The 18,609-nt window shown below is 51.7% G+C and overlaps 7 protein-coding genes across 7 annotated transcripts; 4 read left to right on the top strand and 3 right to left on the bottom strand.

Moving 5' to 3' along the window:
• Positions 1–244: 244 nt before the first annotated feature.
• On the bottom strand, positions 245–1,640 carry NECHADRAFT_105423 (uncharacterized protein). Its single transcript, XM_003039697.1, has 2 exons — positions 1,463–1,640; positions 245–1,414 (listed from the first exon to the last, which is right to left on the bottom strand). The coding sequence occupies exons 1-2, from the start codon at positions 1,606–1,608 to the stop codon at positions 523–525; spliced, it is 1,038 nt and encodes a 345-aa protein (XP_003039743.1). The 5' UTR covers positions 1,609–1,640; the 3' UTR covers positions 245–522.
• A 305-nt stretch (positions 1,641–1,945) lies between these two features.
• NECHADRAFT_101780 (uncharacterized protein) lies at positions 1,946–3,793 on the top strand. The gene is made up of 3 exons (XM_003039884.1): positions 1,946–2,861; positions 2,910–2,973; positions 3,028–3,793. The coding sequence occupies exons 1-3, from the start codon at positions 1,999–2,001 to the stop codon at positions 3,697–3,699; spliced, it is 1,599 nt and encodes a 532-aa protein (XP_003039930.1). The 5' UTR covers positions 1,946–1,998; the 3' UTR covers positions 3,700–3,793.
• Positions 3,794–4,022: 229 nt separating this feature from the next.
• Positions 4,023–5,322, bottom strand: NECHADRAFT_63896 (uncharacterized protein). Its single transcript, XM_003039696.1, has 2 exons — positions 4,695–5,322; positions 4,023–4,640 (listed from the first exon to the last, which is right to left on the bottom strand). Exons 1-2 carry the CDS (start codon positions 5,310–5,312, stop codon positions 4,077–4,079), a joined length of 1,182 nt encoding a protein of 393 aa, XP_003039742.1. The 5' UTR covers positions 5,313–5,322; the 3' UTR covers positions 4,023–4,076.
• A 684-nt stretch (positions 5,323–6,006) lies between these two features.
• Positions 6,007–13,343, top strand: NECHADRAFT_101778 (uncharacterized protein; the record flags this gene model as incomplete). The annotated part of the gene is made up of 6 exons (XM_003039883.1): positions 6,007–6,293; positions 6,341–6,614; positions 6,673–8,138; positions 8,189–10,343; positions 10,398–10,949; positions 11,004–13,343. The coding sequence occupies 6 exons, from the start codon at positions 6,007–6,009 to the stop codon at positions 13,164–13,166; spliced, it is 6,897 nt and encodes a 2,298-aa protein (XP_003039929.1). The 3' UTR covers positions 13,167–13,343.
• An 893-nt stretch (positions 13,344–14,236) lies between these two features.
• NECHADRAFT_50518 (uncharacterized protein) lies at positions 14,237–15,250 on the top strand (the record flags this gene model as incomplete). Its single annotated transcript, XM_003039882.1, has 1 exon — positions 14,237–15,250. One exon carries the CDS (start codon positions 14,237–14,239, stop codon positions 15,248–15,250), a length of 1,014 nt encoding a protein of 337 aa, XP_003039928.1.
• Positions 15,251–15,450: 200 nt separating this feature from the next.
• Positions 15,451–16,458, bottom strand: NECHADRAFT_85466 (uncharacterized protein; the record flags this gene model as incomplete). The annotated part of the gene is made up of 3 exons (XM_003039695.1): positions 15,451–15,493; positions 15,546–16,038; positions 16,170–16,458. The coding sequence occupies 3 exons, from the start codon at positions 16,456–16,458 to the stop codon at positions 15,451–15,453; spliced, it is 825 nt and encodes a 274-aa protein (XP_003039741.1).
• Positions 16,459–16,956: 498 nt separating this feature from the next.
• NECHADRAFT_85465 (uncharacterized protein) lies at positions 16,957–18,433 on the top strand (the record flags this gene model as incomplete). The annotated part of the gene is made up of 5 exons (XM_003039881.1): positions 16,957–17,375; positions 17,450–17,467; positions 17,511–18,079; positions 18,119–18,243; positions 18,416–18,433. 5 exons carry the CDS (start codon positions 16,957–16,959, stop codon positions 18,431–18,433), a joined length of 1,149 nt encoding a protein of 382 aa, XP_003039927.1.
• Positions 18,434–18,609: the final 176 nt, after the last annotated feature.

Here is an 18,609-nt window from a genome sequence, read left to right as displayed (position 1 = left end):
GATTTTCGGACCCTACGCTGCCAGAGATGGATCATACACGTCTATTCCAAAATTGGGGATCCCAAATGTTTGAGGCTTCTTTTCCTGGAACAAGCCTGGAGCAGCTGGGCCTTGACCACGATGTTGTATTTGAAACACGTCGAAGCGCACCCATGCTTCCGCACAATCACCAACTGCTTTCCATGTTGTTAGAAGTCGAAAAATCGACCTATTTCGAAACAATCAGTGGCTACATCGGAATCGGAACTGCACAAGTAGCTGAGGGTGATTATCTCTGTGTATTTCAAGGCGCTGGTTCTCCATTGGTGGTGCGCAAGACTACGGATGGCCATTATCAGTTTAGGGGAACTGTCTTCGTGGTGGATCTGGACCCCAGCCGATTTATTAAGACAAACGGCACACAATCTCAATGGTTTGAGCTGCGGTAGGAAAATGGAACCTTTTACCATCCGATAACAAAACTAGGTAGATCGTCAAAACATGCCCATCATGGACAAAACGTCAGGTGAGAGACATCAAGTCTCAGTCCCATGGGTCTAGGACAAGCTTATGCCCACTAACTTCCCCGCGGTCCATGAGATCGAGCGCGTGTTGAGTGTTAAAAAGCCCCCCATTGACCCGCTGCGACGGAGTGGGCACGATGGCTCCAGACTCAAGCCCCTGGGGCACCAAGGTATCATAGTACCACTTCTTGAACTCTTCATGCCCCGGATTATTAAAGATCCATCCGTATGACTCAAATCTGCGTTCCACGTTGTCCGGGATTGGATTTGTGCCTGGGAACACGGGAATGAGAGTGTTGTAAGATCCTCCGCCGACATTACTGAGGTACTTGGTAATGATATTGGTGACTGGTGGAACGCCGATGGTGTCAAGTATGCGATGATAGGGACCGTGAGCTTGCAGGTCCTGGATAATCTTTTCGGGAGGGTTGGTGTGATTGATAACCGCAGCCGGACCCAAGGAATTGACATATGCATGGTTTTTGGGCGAGGAAGTGGTGACTACTTCATAACCAGCAGTCGTAGCATATCGTATCGCAAGGCCACCACACGAGCTTGAACCCCCATAGACGAGGATCCTCTCACCTCTAGGAGGCTTGGGTTTGTCCAGACTAGGTCGTTCCAGACCAAGAAAGTGAGAGCATGCTGCTGTGATCGTAGCAAGATTGAGAACAACCTTGGCTCCTGACTCTAAGAACTCGCTTGATGGCAGCTTCGAGGTGGTGTCGGCACATGCAAGCGCATACTGCTGGAAAGAGCCAAATCTTGGATCATTTGCTTTGCCGTGGGGGCGAGCAACGGCTACACTGTCGCCCTTGGAGAACTTCTCAACATCAGGGCCGATACTCTCAACGACGCCAGAGAATGAGAGACCGAGGATATTGGGATATTTCAAAGGGTGAACTTCAATCCTGATGTCATTTGTCAGCCAGTGTTACTCTCTACAAGAGTTTGCTTACTTCTGTTGCTTGGATTCAATTGGACTGAAAGCAATGAACCGTACTTTGACAAGAATCTCCCCGGGCCCAGGGGTTGGCGTCTTCGCAGGGCCAAGCTCCAAAGGAGCGTGCTTGTGCTTAATCCAAGCTGCGGTATGTGTTGCCATGTTGTCTTGGCAGGGCTGAACGGGAACAAATCGTATTCCGTGTAACAAGTAACCTTGCCTAACCTATCGGACTATATTTACTCTGTACTGATAAAAACCGAACGATTGGAAGGTTCGCGACTTGCGCTTACACCCGAAGCCGCGACGAGGCTGAGCATGTAAGCCCGAAGGTGACTGGGGATTACCGGGAATCCCCTCGGGGATCTCGGTGACATTTTTCGGCGCGGCAAAGCCGTGAAACCTCCGGTTAATCCGACGTGAGCTTAGACCTTGGGGTGGAGGAATAAGTTGAAATAAGTGAGGCTCATAATGCCAGCAGAAAACCAACTTAGCTGCTCAGCACAATACATCCTATCGTTTCAGCTAGACACTGAACATCACTCATTCATAATGCAAATCAACGACCAAACCACAACACAGCTAAACGGCACTCACGCCAATGGAACTCACTCAAATGGGGTGAAGCCAAACGGCACATCCAATGGCACACATCAGAACGGCACAAACCCAATTACCAAAGAGCGTCTTGAGGATTCCATCAAGAGAGGAATCGACGTCAAGGTCATGCGCTACCCAGAGACTGGCATTAACGTCCTCATCGCTGGAGCCGGTCTCGGAGGTATCACTTGTGCCCTTGAGTGCTGGCGCAAGGGTCACAATGTCCGAGTCATTGACAGAAGCCCCGGCCCTGTCTGGACAGGCGACAATGTCCAGATTCAACCTTCTGCCATTCTACTTCTCCGTCATTGGCCTGACATGGGCTATGAGATTGAGGATAACCAGTATGACGTTGCCATGTCTTACTACAAGCAGACTGGCGAACGCATCTGGGGCCCTGCACCACCCATGTTCAACGACCCCGAGCATCTTGCTGGTCGAAGGGGATTTCCTTCTGTCAATGCTCATAGCCGAATCAAGCTCTACCGTGCATTTCTTCGACAAGCTGAGCGTATTGGCTTGAAGGTTGAATGGGGTTGCAAGGTCGTCGAGTACTGGGAGGACCTTGAGCAGGGTGCCGGAGGAGTCGTCTTGGAGAATGGCGAGAAGCGAACTGCCGATATTGTTGTCGCCGCTGATGGTCTTCGGACAAAGTCCAACACTATTGTTCCAGGCATGCCCAAGGAGCTGAAGACTAGTGGCAAAGCCATCTACAGAGCTGGATACCCCGTCGAGCACGCTTTGAAGGATCCCACCGTGCGGGAGATGTGGAACTTCGACCCTCACAGCCAGCCCATCTGGCAGTTCTGGCTTGGGTAGGTTTCCTGCGGCGAACACAAAGAATAGCGACTAACTGATGACAGCAACGGTGCTCATGCGATGATTGCTCTTACCCACGATCTTGCTTTCTGGAGCTTCATCCACTCGGTAAGTTCACCTTCTTCCTGTCTTACACATCCAATGCCTGACATGACCGTCCAGCACGCCGAGTCTGCTACCGAGTCATGGGTCCCAGATATTGACCCAGCTGAGGTCATCGAGGTCATGGAGAAGAACGCAGCCGTCCACCCAGCCATCGCAGCCTTCATCAGGACAGCACCCAAGGGATCTGTCGTGAACTGGCAGCTCAAGTTCAGAGATCCCCACGAGCAGTGGACTTCTCCTGGCGGCCGTGTTGTCCAGCTTGGCGACGCAGCACACGCCTTCCTCCCAACATCTGGAAACGGCGCCACCCAAGCTATTGAAGATGGTGTTACTCTGGCCACCTGTCTCCAACTCGCTGGTAAGGCCCAAGCTGCCAACGCAACCAAGGCCTACAACAAGCTTCGCTACCAAAGAGTCTCGTGTGGCCAAAAGATGGGCTTCGTCAACCAACAGCTCAAGCAGCACACAGACTGGGACGCCATCGCCAAGAACCCAGCCCTCGTGCGCTCGCGCTACCCCAAGTGGGTGTGGTCGCACGACCCTGAGGCGTACGCCTACGAAAAGTTCGCCGAGGCCCTGCACCACGTGTTGAGTGACGGCGAGGTGCCGCTGAACAACACGAACTATCCCAAGGGGCACAAGTTTAGGAAGTGGACTATGCAGGAGGTTCAGGAACAGATTCAGGCTGGGCAGAGTCTGGAGGAGCTTCAAGATGGAGACTGGGCTTAGATAGCGAGTGTGAGAGCAGACTGAATAGGTATCGGGAATTCATCTCTTTTATAGCAATTAGGTGTCACAATTTATTCTGTCCATTTTCTACAAGCTTTTCCCTGTCCTATTCTACGTTTTTCGTAACCATCTGTTTGTTACTTGTTTCTTACATCCTGTCACATCCGTTCGGTGAGATAAGCGGCTGGCATTGGTGTAGAAAGGGTATGATCTCACGATTGATGGGTCGGATGACAGGTAGCGCCAAGAAGTCGTGGAACATACTTGGGTTCGGCAAACAAGAACTTCACAATATTATTCCAGGGCCACAGTGGAAAGCTTGGCAAGAGTAACGACGTAAGTTCATAATCAGCTACATATCTCATAATACTAATCGTCTAAGCATGCCCATTCAGACCATTCACACCGTTCGTCACCTCCTCATTGACGCCACTCAAGGTTGCCTCAATGACTGAGAGCTCACTCCCAGCTGGCCGCTCGATAGCTCGGATGGCCAGCCCCGCCTTGGCTAAAAGAGCCGTCCACTCCTCAGTCTCTCGCTCCTTGGCATTGAATGCCTGGATCATGGTGAGATCCTTCTGCCTCAATGCCGCTTCAAATGTCCTTGAGCCAGAGCCCGGCTTTGGAAGGACCATGTCCATAATGAGAAGTCGACTCGATGGTCCCATCGCTTCTACAATGCCTCGCAGAATCTTGATAGCGTCGGCGTCCGGCCAGTCATGGATGATGGTTCGCAGAAGGTAAACATCTGCTCCCTTGACTGGTTGGGCAGTGAAGAAGTCGTAATCGAGAATCTCGATCCGACTCCTCACATCTTCCGGCAGCTCAGGAATGCGAGCCCTGGCATTCTTGACTGGGCCAGGAAGATCCTCGACCACCAACTTGAGTTCTGGGTATGTCGTGGCAAGCATGGTGGCGGTAGAACCGCTGCTTCCACCAACCTAGAAATTGTTAGAACATCCCGGCATGAGAATGTGAAGCACGTATGGACTTACATCAACGACCTTGGCCTCTCCCAGAGCCTTCCAGTCAAAAGCCTCCAGCAAATGCTCCACATTCGATCCAGTATGAGACACCGCTCGACTCTTCATAAAAGCATCAAAGCCCTCGTTGAGATCGGGCCGAGACTTCAGATGCTGGAAGAAAGTCAGGTCAGTGTCATGCACGAGATTATAGGCAGTCTCGTTCTTCGCCGTCGTGGTCCCCCATTTCTCGGTTGCCTGTGCCAATTTCTCCATAATCGGGACAGTCTGATTGAACATGTGCAGAAGCTGAACCCGCATGTGAGGATTCTCAACAAACGAGGCGGAGAGCGCATTGTGCGAAAGTCTACCATCCCTGTCCTCGCGGAGCAGCCCGGCAGTCATGGCCATGCGGGCTACAGACCGAAGCGTCGAGATTGGCACACCAGCCTTGGCTGAAACATCGGCATATGAAATCGAAGCCAGAGGGAGTGGGATTTGAGAGAGTACATCAAAGTGACAGAGCCAGCCGATGCAGTGATATTGCTGCTGTTGTACAACCAACTCTGTGAGAAAGCTGTTGGGATCATGAACAAGGTGCTTGATTTGAGCTGCATGCTCAATGACAGCGTCTCTTTCAGTCTTGTGCATTTTGGTGTGTGTGGAAATTAGTGGGTAGTAGATGCAGTGTGGTTGAAATTACCGTATCAGTGAAGGCCAAGGACTGCTGCTTATGAGGGAACGCAGCTAACAGCTTTTTACGATAGGAAAGACTATTGCCGATTCCCTTTACGAATCTTACAGGTGTCCGGCAGTCTTACGGGACTTGTTGGTGTTGCCGGTGAAAGCCGGGGGTTGCTGACCTCAGACGGTGCAAGATTCGCCGATCATGTTCCCGGAGGAAACCCGTGGTTTTCGGACGCCGTGCTCCATGCGGCTGCGCCTTGCAGCTCGGTACAAGCCCGACAGATTATGGATTCAGCTTGAGCCTCATTGTTTACTCTTCTTTGTAGAGGTGATGGAGAGGCTGAGGTCGGAGATATGCCTGCTTTGTCAGGGACCGGGGACAGCTTGATAATCACCGTGAGGATGATACTGTTTGAAGCAAGGCTCCGGGACCCGAGTGAGGCATTGCTGACGGCGATGGTATCTGCGGCAAGATAACGGCCGGGATGATTGACATGTGGAAGTCTGCAAGATATGGACGGATCGAGAGGCAGCTGAAAGTTGAAGGACGGATAAATAGGAGCTTCTTCATCGATGAAGCAGAATTTGAGACAAGCCATCAAACAATCCAACCCTTCAACCACTCTTTTCCAAACAACCAAGATTCAACACCTTCGTCATGACCGACAACCTGAAGCTCTATCTCTTCGGAGACCAAACCTTTGACATCAAGCCCCATCTTCAGAAGCTCTTTCAGCAGCGAGACCACCTCTTCCTCCAAGACTTTCTAACAAAAGCCTACAATGCCATCCGCGTCGAGATGTACAGGTTGCCGTTCAAGGTCAGAAATGATCTGCCGCGGTTTACCTGTCAGGAGGATCTGCTGAGGTGGGATGAGAGTGGGAAGAGGTGCATTGCTTTGGATATGGCGATGACTACTCTTTACCACCTTGGCACATTCATCAGGTAAGTAGCTACTTGCTGGAAACAGATTGACAACTGACATTTTGAAGCCAAGCCGGAATCTCTTCCTACGACGCTCAGAGCTCCAGAGTCGTTGGTCTCTGCACAGGAGCCTTCGCCGCTGCCGCCATCAGCTGTAGTAGCTTCACAGCCGATCTCATCCCCATGGCTGTCTACTCAGTCATCGCTGCCTTCAGAACAGGCATGCTCGTGACTGATGTTGCAAAGAGGGTTGATCAGTCGCAGGATCTTGACCAGAGTTGGGCACTACTCGTTCCTGGATCCAAGTCTGCTGCGGCTGTTGAGAAATTCTGCGAGGAGAGCGTGAGTTTTCCCATCTACCATCACACACATTCACACCATCTAATCCTATTGCTTCCAGAACCTGCCTTTGACAAGCCGGCCCTACATCAGCGCCTACGCTCCCAACGGCATCACCGTCAGCGGTCCTCCCAAGACTCTCGCCCAGCTCATCAGCTCTCCCAGCTTCAAGGGCCTCACATCTAAGAGCATCCCAATCTTCGGTGCTTACCACGCTCCGCATCTATACTCGCAGATGGATGCCAAGAAGATCGTGTCGGGCCTGTCATATAACGCTGCCACTGCTCTCTCTGAGCAGATCCCGCTCCTTTCCAGCACTGGGGTCAAGCTTGAGGAGCGAAGCTTTGCGACACTCTTGGAAGATGCTGTTGCGCAGGCTCTGGTGCACCCTCTTCACTGGAGCTCCATCCTCGGAGATATTCAGGCCTGTCTTCAGGATGTGAACCCGGAGCAGTTCAGTGTCGTTCCCATCGGATCCACCGCCGATCACCTCATCTACACTGCACTCAAGCAGACGCCGCTGCGCTCTCTGGTTCCCAACACTCATGGGCAGGGCCGTCAGTCTGTTCCTGATGTCGGTGTTGAGTCGACTTCCAAGAAGCCCAAGCTTGCCATCGTCGCCATGTCTGGCCGATTCCCAGGCGCCAAGGATAACGAAGCCTACTGGGATCTTCTCTTCCAGGGTCTCGACGTCCACAAGCCTGTCCCAAGTCTCCGATGGGATGCCCAGACTCATGTCGATCCTACTGGAAAGACCAAGAACACCAGTGCCACTCCCTTTGGCTGCTGGCTTGACGATCCTGCCGAGTTTGACGCTCGCTTCTTCAACATCTCGCCACGAGAGGCACCTCAGATTGACCCGGCTCAGCGAATTGCTCTCATGACTGCTTATGAAGCCATTGAGCAGGCTGGTATTGTTCCCGATGCCACTCCTTCCACTCGCCCTGATCGTGTTGGTGTCTTTTACGGCGTGACCAGTAATGATTGGATGGAGACCAACAGTGCTCAAGGAATTGACACTTACTTCATCCCTGGTGGAAACCGTGCCTTTATCCCCGGTCGCATCAACTACTTCTTCAAGTTCAGCGGTCCCAGTTACGCGGTCGACACGGCTTGCTCTTCCAGTCTGGCTGGTATCCATCTCGCTTGCAACTCTCTCTGGCGCGGAGACATCGACACTGCCATTGCTGGTGGTACCAATGTCTTGACGAACCCTGACTTCACGTCGGGTCTTGACAGAGGCCACTTCCTGTCGCGAACTGGCAACTGCAAGACCTTTGATGATGGCGCTGATGGGTATTGCCGTGGTGAGGGTGTTGCTACCCTCATTATTAAGCGTCTTGATGATGCTATCGCTGAGAATGATCCTATCCTTGGTGTTATTCTTGGTGCTTACACCAACCACTCGGCTGAGTCCGAGTCCATCACCCGACCTCACGTCGGAGCCCAGCGTGCCATCTTCAGCAAGATTCTGAGTGAAGCAGCTGTTGATCCTTACACTGTCAGCTATGTCGAGATGCACGGAACGTAAGTTGCCCCACTATTACTCTCAAGTCTAGATACTGACATGATTGCAGAGGTACCCAGGCTGGTGACGCCACAGAAATGGCCAGTGTCTTGGACACCTTCGCACCACCTCTCGTCAACGGCAAGAAGGCTCGTTCCGATGAACAAGCTCTTTTCCTGGGCTCAGCGAAAGCAAATATCGGACACGGTGAAGCTGCTTCTGGTGCATCTAGTGTGATCAAGGTCCTCAACATGATGCAGAAGAACATGATCGTTCCTCACTGCGGCATCAAGACCAAGATCAACCACAAGTTTCCCACCGATCTCCTACAGCGCAACGTTCATATTGCACTGAAGCCGACTCCTTGGGATAGAATCAATGGCCCTCGACGTGTCTTTGTGAACAACTTCAGTGCTGCGGGTGGAAATTCGGCTCTGTTGCTGGAGGACGCGCCACCCAAGGTTGAGCGACGCGCCACTGTCGACTCTCGGGTCCAGTTCCCGATTGCGGTCACCGCCAAGAGTGGCTCTGCTCTGCAAGGAAACATGAGATCCATGCTCAAATTCCTCAAGGAGAACCCCGAAGTGTCTCTTGGTGAGCTGTCCTACACCACCACAGCTCGTCGCATCCACCACCAGCACCGTGTTCTTCTCAACGGTCCCACCACCGAGGATATCTGCAAGAAGATTGAGACTGCTCTGCAAAACAACACTGGTGTCAACAGGCCCAAGAGTGCTCCCAGCGTTATCTTCACTTTCACAGGCCAGGGCGCTCAGTACCCTGGAATGGGCAAGCAGCTCTTTGAGGAATCGTCCTTCGTTCGGTCCGAGCTTATCCAGCTTGACCAGATTGCACAGAGCCTAGGCTTCCCGTCCATGCTTCCTGTCATTCAGTCCGAGGAGCAAGACATTGGCATCTTTGCTCCAACTGCCGTCCAGCTGGCCAGCGTCTGTCTCCAGATCACTCTCAGCAAACTCTGGGCCTCGTGGGGTATTTACCCTGCTGCTGTTGTCGGCCACAGTCTTGGCGAGTACGCAGCTCTCAATGTCGCGGGAGTCCTGTCCGACACCGACACATTGTTCCTTGTTGGCAAGCGGGCGCAGCTGCTTGAGCAGAAGTGCACTCGCAGCACTCACTCCATGCTTGTTGTCAAGGGATCCGAGGATGAGATTGCCGAGGTTCTCAAGGGCAATGAGTATGAGACTGCCTGTATCAACTCGCCCATTGAGACTGTTCTCGCTGGAACCAACGAGCAGGTCGCTGATCTGAAGGAGCTGCTTACAGCTGCCTCAATGAAGTCGACCCTTCTTAAGGTCCCGTACGCTTTCCACTCGTCGCAGCTTGACCCGGTTCTGTCAGAGTTCCAAGAGATCGCTACTGGAGTCACCTTCTCCAAGCCCAGTGTCCCTGTCCTGCGCCCTCTTGATGGCACTGTTGTGGATCACTGCGACTCTTTCGGCCCCGAGTACCTGGCGAACCACTCCCGCCAGTCTGTCAACATGTTGGGCGCTCTCTCAACTGCCTACCGCGACCATGTTATCACCGACAAATCCATGATTCTCGAACTTGGTCCTCACCCTGCCATCACAGGCATGGTCAAGGCTGTCCTTGGCCAACAGGTGATATGCATCGCCTCCCTCCAGCGCGCCAGACAGCCCTGGGATGTGCTGTGCGCAGCACTGAAGGTACTGTACGACGCTGGAGCCAACATCAGCTGGGCAGAGTACCAGCGCGACTTTGGGGGCTTTCACTCTGTTGTCCCACTTCCCGCTTACAGCTGGGATCTCAAGGACTACTGGATCCAGTACGTCAACGACTGGTCGTTACGCAAGGGCGATGCTCCAATCGTGATCAACAACGCCCCCAGACTCGAGAGCACCACGATTCACTCTGTAGTTGAGGAGAGTGGTGACTCCAAGAAGACACACATGATCGTGGAGGCAGATATCTCGCGCAAGGACATGAGCCCTCTTGTCCAGGGTCATGAAGTCGACGGAATCCCTCTTTGCACTCCATCGGTCTACGCAGACATGGCATTGACTCTTGGAAGATACCTTCTGGAGCGATACCAGCCTCAAAAGAAGGAGAACTTGATCGATGTGTCGGACATGACCATCTCCAAGGCTCTGATCCTGCGAGGCGATGGAAGCAAGCAGCCTCTTCAGGCCCACCTTGACGCCGACTGGGCTTCTCAGTCCGCAACCATCAAGTTCATGACCTTTGATGTAAGCTACACCACAATTGTTTCTCTTTATAATCAGCAAGCTAACAATTTTTAGAACAAGGGTAATCTGCAGAAGCACTCCGAGTGTGTCGTCCGCTTCAGAGACCACAGCCTGCAAAAGACTCTGCAAGACAAGGCAGTCAGCGTCAAGCAAAAGATGCAGGCCCTGCGCAACGGAATCGCCACCGGCGAGACGGCACGATACAACCGCGCCATGGTCTTCCGAGCCATCCGTCCCTTGGCCCGCTTCCACGACGACTACCGCGCCATTGATGAGATCATCCTCAACAGTCCCACTTACGAGGCTTCGAGTCAGCTCAGCTTCGGCAGTGTCAAGCGCGATGGAAACTTCCACACTCATCCCGCCATCATTGACTCTCTGACGCAGGGCTGTGGATTTGCTATGAACTGCAATGATGACACTGACTTGGATGTCGAGGTCTTTATGAATCATGGCTGGGGATCTCTGCAGATGTTTGAGCCGCTCCAGTTTGACAAGACTTACACCACTTATACACAGATGCGTCCTGGCGAGGACAAGCTCTGGCATGGTGATGTGGTGATCTTTGATGGCGACCGGGTTGTCGCCTTTTTCGGACAGATTGCGGTAAGTACATCATGTGTTTGCATCATCAAGTAGAACCAACTAACTCTCGACCAGATCCAAGGAGTGCCTCGCCGAGTCCTCAAAGTCATTCTCTCGCTTGAGAGCGGCAAGAAGACTCAGCCCCAGCGCCCTGCTCAGAACAAGACGCCTACCATCTCCATCTCTGCTCCCGCGAATGGCTCGTCGGGTATCCAGAAGTTGCCTCTGCCAGTTGAGAAGGTTCAGCCGTCCCGAATCTCCACGGCTCTCACCATCATCGCTGAAGAGAGTGGCATTGATGTTGCTGACCTGACCGATGGCACCAACTTTTCCGACGTCGGCATCGATTCCCTTCTCGGACTGACCATCTCCGCTCGCTTCCGGGAGGAGCTGGACATCGACCTTGACTTCAACGCTCTCTTCTTTGACCATCCCACAGTCCAAGATCTGAAGATTTTCCTCATGGGGCCCGACGACGATGGAAGTGCGACCTCCTCTTCCAACGCCAGTGACTCTGGCTTGGAGTCGCCTCCTAGCGGTCTCATCACCGGCGCTGTCACGCCTGATGCCCACGAGGACTTTGCCAACCCTTTCGAGGTCGACTTTCTCCGCGCTCTTGACATCATCTCGGAAGAGAGTGGAGTCGCTCGAGAGGAACTGGACGATGACACCAACTTTGCTGACTGTGGTGTTGACTCTTTGCTCTCTCTTGTCATTACCAGTCGCTTCCAAGATGCCTTTGGACTTGATGTGGGACACGAGACTCTCTTCCTTGATTGCCAGACCGTGGGTGACCTGAAGGAGATGTTGATGCGGGAGATGGGAGGAACACCTCCAGTTCCATCCGTTCCCGTCAACAAGCCAGCTGCTCTCCCAGTGCCTGAGGCTGTTCAAGCTTCTCCCAGCAAGACGGTTGTGGTGAACAATGCCCACAGCGGTACTTCAGATCTCGATGCCCGCCAGAAGGCCGTTGACGAACTTGTTCAGAAGTACACTGCTGGCTTCTCTGCCCCAACCTCAAGCCCTTCAGCCGTTCTGCCCGCCAACAATGAGAAGGTTGTCCTCATCACAGGTGCCACCGGAGGCCTTGGTAGCCACCTCGTCTACTCCATCGCCCAGCTCGAAGACGTCAAGACCGTCATCTGTCTCAACCGCGACAACAGAGAGGGGCCCGAGACGCGTCAGTACAAGGCCATGAGGGAGAAGGGCATCCGGTTCCCGGAGAACCTGAAGCACAAGCTGCGGATTTTCCAGACCGATAGCTCCAAGCCGCATCTTGGACTTGACAAGGGTGACTACGATAACCTTGTGGGTTCCGTTACTCACTTGATCCATAACGCCTGGCCCATGAGCGCCAAGCGTCCTCTCTCAGGCTTTGAATCGCAGTTCCAGGTCTTCCGCAACCTCGTTGACTTTGGCAACGAGGCTGCCTCTCTTCGCCCTGAGAGCTTCAAGTTCAGCTTCCAGATGGTGTCTTCGATCGGTGTCGTCGGACAGTATGGTCTAGCTGCGGGCCAAACTGAAAAGACTGTCGTCCCTGAGAAGAGCGCGACCGTCGATTCCCTCCTCTCGAATGGCTACGCAGAGGCGAAGTGGGGATGTGAGAGGATGCTTGATGAGACTCTGCACAAGTATCCTAACCGCTTCCGCGCCATGGTTGTCCGTCTTGGCCAGATCGCTGGTTCCAAGACGAGCGGCTACTGGAACCCAATGGAGCATTTTGGATTCCTCATCAAGTCGTCTCAGACTCTGAACGCCTTGCCTGACGTCGATGGTGCCCTCAACTGGACGCCTGTCAACGACATCGCAGACACTCTGTCTGATCTTGTTCTATCTGACCGCACGCCTCACCCATTCTATCACATCGACAACCCTGTCGGTCAGCAGTGGCGCGATGTCAATGCCATTCTCTCAGACACACTGCGAATCCCCAACCTCGTTCCTTTCAAGGACTGGCTCAAACTCGTCCGAGAGGCGCCTCAGCAGGATAATCCCGCTGCTCTTCTGGTCGACTTCCTGGAGAGCACCTACCTCCGAATGGCCTGCGGAGGGCTCGTTCTAGATGTCAAGAACACTCTTGAGCATTCCAAGTCCCTCAGGGCCGTTGGACCCGTCTCTGAAGTCGTGACTCGGAAGTACATTCACATCTGGAAGGAGATTGGATTCTTGAAGACTACAGCAGAGGACAAGGCTGGCTTTGAGGCTGAGAGGCTTCGACTTTGGGGCCCCAGGGTATAAGTAGAGGAGGAGTAAAGAGAACTAGTTGGAAGAAGTTGAGCATGGATCACGGCGTTTTGATACATTTTGGTTGGATTCATAAAGATCATTTCCTTTGTCGCCGCATCTTTATCAGAATCTCTGTACACTTCTTTATTCTCCTAGACTGCATACAGAATACATCTTAACTTGTAAAAACTCCACATGTCTAACCTCTATATGAGTCGCCGTCAGCAGAGTCTAAAGAGTGCTTAACACTAACCTAGCCATTTTTCCACTCCCTGGTCCTCTTTCATTGAATTTGGTGCGCCCAATTTGTCGCTCATCTAAAGGCCATGGTCGTCATGATTAGAATACTTGACATCAGCACCTGCATTGCAGCAGTTCCATCCTAAAGTATCACACAACGAGTAAAAATCTAGAAAAACAGCCACAATTATATCTTGGTCGTATCGGCTGGGTCTTCAACATCTTGTGAGTAATTACAGCCCTCTCCGGAGTTGAGTTTGAGGGAGTTGAGCTACCTACCCTAGACTGGAAGGCCCACTTGTCGGAGTTGAGCTGACCCACGCGTTCGCAGAAAAACATGAGACACAAGGCAAATAAAAGTCCCTAAAATACTCAAAGATTTAGTATAATTCTTTCCCCTCTTATCTCTTACTTAGCTCATAATTAGATTATTAATTGAATACTCTTTATTGATTTAACTAAGCGCAACCGTCCGTCCTGGTGTCTCAAGCTTTTTATACGACCGCATGCCACCTCAGGTCTCAAAGTCCCAAAGCCATGGGTTTGTCAGCAGGGCCCCGAGTTTCGCCAAATCATTATTTATGAGGTGATTGGGGCAGAGGCTTTTTACATCCCTTGCTTTCTTTTGCCTACCTTCACTCAGCTTTTCCATAAGCCACCTCAATTCTGGCTCAACAATAATCATCTCATCCACACGGGACAGGGTTTATTATAAACGTTTAGTCTTACGAAACTCCTTTTGCGTACGTTTCTTGCTCCCTATCTGCATTAAGCACCAGCTTAAGGAGGCAGCTAACACTCAATCATACAGTGACGCGAAACATCCCTCGCAGGAGACGACGATGGAGAACATACAGAATTTCATTAGGGACATCCCAAAAGCAGAGCTTCATATGCATATTGAAGGCTGCATCGAGCCGGACATGATGTTTTCCCTGGCTGAGCGTAATGGAATCCCTCTTCGATGGAAATCCCCTGAAGCATTGCAGGATGCCTACAAGTTCAATGATCTTCAATCATTCCTCACTTTGTACTTTGAGGGATGCAAGGTACTGGTCAAAAAGGAGGACTTCTACGATGTGACCTCGGCATACCTTGAGAGAGCACACGCCGAGAATGTCGTCCGGGCGGAGCTCTTTATTGGCCCCCAAACCTTTACTGAAAATGGAACTCCTCTATCCGACCTCATGGAGGGTGTCCTCGGTGCAATCCACGAAGCCGAGCAGAGATTGGGTATCAGCGCAGGGCTCATCATAAGCACCCACCGACATCGAACAGAAGAGGAAGCGCTTGCGTTGCTCGACTCGATCATGCCGTGGAAAGATCGAATTGTTGGCATCGGTATGGGCGGACCTGAGATGCCGAACCCACCCTCAAAGTTTACTACCTACTTCAAGACATGTCGTGAACGTGGATTCCGAACGTGTATCCATGCTGGAGAAGAAGGTCCCGCCGGCTATGTACGCCAGGCTATCGAGCAGCTACAGGTCGACCGGATCGATCATGGAATTGCGTGTCTTTCGGATGAAGTACTGGTCGCGGAACTTGTTGAAAACCAAATCCCATTGACGGTCTGCCCCGTGTCGAACTTGAAACTCAACGCGGTATCGTCCCTTGCTAGTCATCCATTGCGGAAGCTACTCGACGCGGGAGTCAAGGTATCGATCAACTCTGACGATCCGCCATACTTTGGCGCTTACATAAATGACAACTTCATAGAGAGCCAAGCCGCACTTGGTCTCTCCAGACACGACATTGTTACTCTCGCTCGCAATAGTATTTCCAGCTCGTTTCTACCTGAAAAGGAGATAAACGCTCTGAGTTTGAAGTTAGAATCATTCCTGTCAGGGGTTTAAATATCGGGGCTATGTATCTATTCGCTTAGCCATCCCATCAACGGCTGGGCTTCATCTGGAACAAAGAACACAGAACAAAAAACATAACTTGACGACCAAAGCCTCCCGTGGATAAGAAACTTCCGGAATTTTGCCCAGGGGTTTAATGCCTCGACTGGTTTGATAGAAATGCCATGGCAGCTTGGGAAGTTTACTTATGGTTACGAAGTGCTGCCAATGAAGACAACCTCCACAGCTGCAAACCTAAGAGACGTTAGTATGAAGTTGGTAGATTTATTAGATAGGGTTAGCTTACGTTGCTGTCGCTGAGAAAATTTCCGCCCTGCTTACCCTGCTGAAAACGGAGAGTACCGCAGCAAAGATGGTCGTGATGCCGATCATGATATATATGCGGTTAAGCAGGTTCTTCTCAAAGTAGAGGCCAAGAACTGCCAGCACAGGAAGAATGGATGCCAAAGTTGTCGAGACCGCTTGGCTGACTTGGCCAACCTTTGTGTCGGAATACTCCACCATCCCAGACTCTTCATCAATGACTATCCCACCATGTCCTTTGTGACCCCACAGTCGATGGTAGATATGAATGGTAGCTTTTCGAAAGCACCGGGCAAAAACATCTTCGTTGTCTGCTACCTTGTGAAGTGCAACGAGGTCTGAGTCCACCACGGTGTCCCATTGTGATCTTTCCAGGCCTTGGAGGAACTCATCGCCTCCTTTGGCATCATTAAGCCACTCTCTGAGTACCGCAACGTTCTTTTTACTTGGAGGTTTTAAGTCAAGTAGACTTGCCACTGTGGATAGGATGTCAACGCGACTGCTCAACTCATGTCTAAATGATTGGTTTCTTGCCCTGTAGTATCAGCGTATCTATATCAGCATTGAGGTTAACGTTTGTCAAGGCCAGAAATGAGATGAAGCATACTGTACTCCCCAAGCCTAGCTCGAATCTCCTGCAGTTTCTCGTACTGAAAAGAATTTGGCTTTTCTCTCGAGTTGCGCAGCTCTTGGAAGCTCAAATGGAACTTCTCCCCTCCCTGAACGTCGTCTTCGCAAATATCTCCGTAGTCGGCCTCTAGCTCTACAAGCTCCGCTTGCAGACTAAGCAGACTGAGCATATTCAACCGGGTAAACTTCCTAAATACCCCAAGGTCGTTGGTCCGACCCATGAGGGCCGCCAGCTTCTGGTAACCTGCCGGCTTCGGTTGAGACATTATATCTGGTATTGACTGACAATGCAAGAGAAGCCTCACTTCAAGGTCTACAATGTGTTCAAGTTAGTATAGTAGTTGATTGCACTTGGAACTAGCTAAAAGTCTCTTCGGCTATTGATGAATCGCTGCCTAAATTCGCTGGGTTGAAAAGAACTCAGCCGCACGGGCGTAGCGGCTACGTGGCGTTTCTATTGCATGAATATGCTCTCTTAAAACCTATCATAGAAGAGGAGGCGGAGGCGGAGTGCCCAGTCCTAGACAGCCACAGCTGAAAACCTGTCATTGAGGCCTTCCGAGGCTCACTCGTATGAATTTTCAAATCAGAAAACTCTAAATATCCCTCTCCTGCGCAAGTCTGCCTCTCCCGGATTTCCGTGGCCTTTTCCCGACTATGATTCGTGGTTTTCGCAGGGACTGCAGCATCTAACTCTCTAAGGCACTAAGACCCTTGACGACTGAAGCCTATCCCAGCCGCGTCAGGCAATCTGACCGCCACAGATGGACCCTTTCAGCGCTTTAAGCATCGTCGGTACCACTACAGGCCTGGTAACACTCTGCTTCCAACTACTTAACATCGGAGTAGCCGTGGAAAGGAGTCGACGAGAGCTGCAGCGACAATTGGAAGAGTACGATGTGCTCCGCTTGATTCTTACGGACAGTGGTCGGACAATTCTCGCCCATGGTCAGCCGCCAGAGTCTGCTCAAGCAGCTATGCTGACCTGTGCCAAGCGCCTACGAGAGGTTGATGATTCGCTCGGCTCACTGCGGCGCCTCGATGAGAAGGCAAAATCTGGAAAACCATCGCGACGGGCCTTATTCATGTTGCTAGTCAAAAGTTCAGCTGAATCTGACCTCCGGCAACAAGCCTTTACATCGTTTAGGGATGCGGTTTTGCTATTGCGCGATATGAGTAGTATGTGAGTACTCATCCAAAGTCTAATTCCGAAACGATGAGCACCTGATAACGATTCTCAAGTACCACAATGAACAGACAAATGGTGGTGATGAGGTAGGTTCCCATTTAATTGGCCGAGCGACCTTCTGTTGACAAGACCACGTAGGGAGGATGTCGCGGGCTTGCAGGTGGACTCTCTCACAAGCCAACTTGCGTCTCGAGAACGCGATGAATGGAGTCCTGCTGCGTATCGCGAAGAGACTGGCCTTGATCTGGAAGATCTCACTCGGTCAAAGCCCAAAGAGGACAGTCCTCGACCCCTTTTGCACACTCTTGTGACATCGGACTACACTTTGGATGCAACACTTGTCTTTCAAAGTCTTGGTGGCCTGACCTATGTACCTGTTCGCGGTTTTGTTGATACCGGCTCTTCAGCGTTCATCATCTCGAGCAAGGTCTTAGAGAGAGCTGGATTCTCCGAAGAAAAATGGCAGAGGGTAGATGAAGAGACCTGGCTTCGTGGGCTTGAAGGAGTTCGGTACCGACCGACCCACCAAGTCGAGCTGACATGGTATCTTGACCGACGAAGATATTCCCGAGTCGACACCTTTTTGGTTGCCAATGACGACAGATTCGACATCTTGTTGCCAAAATCCTTGGCATGTCCTGGCGGCGAAGTCGACACTGGCCTTGTCTTGATGCTGGAGTTGAGAAAGAAGACAGACGGTACGTTTTGGCCCATTCATATCCCTTACTAGGCCACAGCTGATCATTCTGGACAGAGGAACGTGAACAAGAGAAAATCCGCCACGGGGAGAAGGACAGTGAAGGCCAAACAGCCGAAGAGAAGCGGAAACGGCAACGGCGAGAACAAAGAGAAGCCGAACTTCGTAAGAGAGAAGCTGCAGAAAGCTCTTCTAATACTCGGGGTACAAGTGTTTCCAGTACCTAGGCCGGGCATGATTGCTCTACCGTAGGCAGCAGAAAGGCAAAGAAGGAGGCTACTGTGCTAGGATTTGGATGTAATGCTATGATGGGTTGATAATCTGGTCTTTAATATAGTTGAAGCCTAGCGCTTGACGGGATAAGTGAACCAGAAGACCGTCCTCAGACCAGGGTCATAGCCTCGGTGGAAGGCACCGCTCGTCATAAAGGAGACCAAAACTAGATGTGCAGTCTCAAGAAAGGATCAACAGGTTGTGCGTGTGAGGGCTAACCCTTGAGCTGTAGTGAGGATAGAGGAGTTGAGGATACCC

The sequence above is a fragment of the Fusarium vanettenii genome (assembly GCF_000151355.1).
Source record: "Fusarium vanettenii 77-13-4 chromosome 10 genomic scaffold NECHAsca_82_chr10_2_0, whole genome shotgun sequence".
In the NCBI taxonomy this organism is placed as follows: Eukaryota; Fungi; Ascomycota; class Sordariomycetes; order Hypocreales; family Nectriaceae; genus Fusarium; species Fusarium vanettenii.
This window is presented reverse-complemented; position numbering and strand designations above follow the sequence as displayed.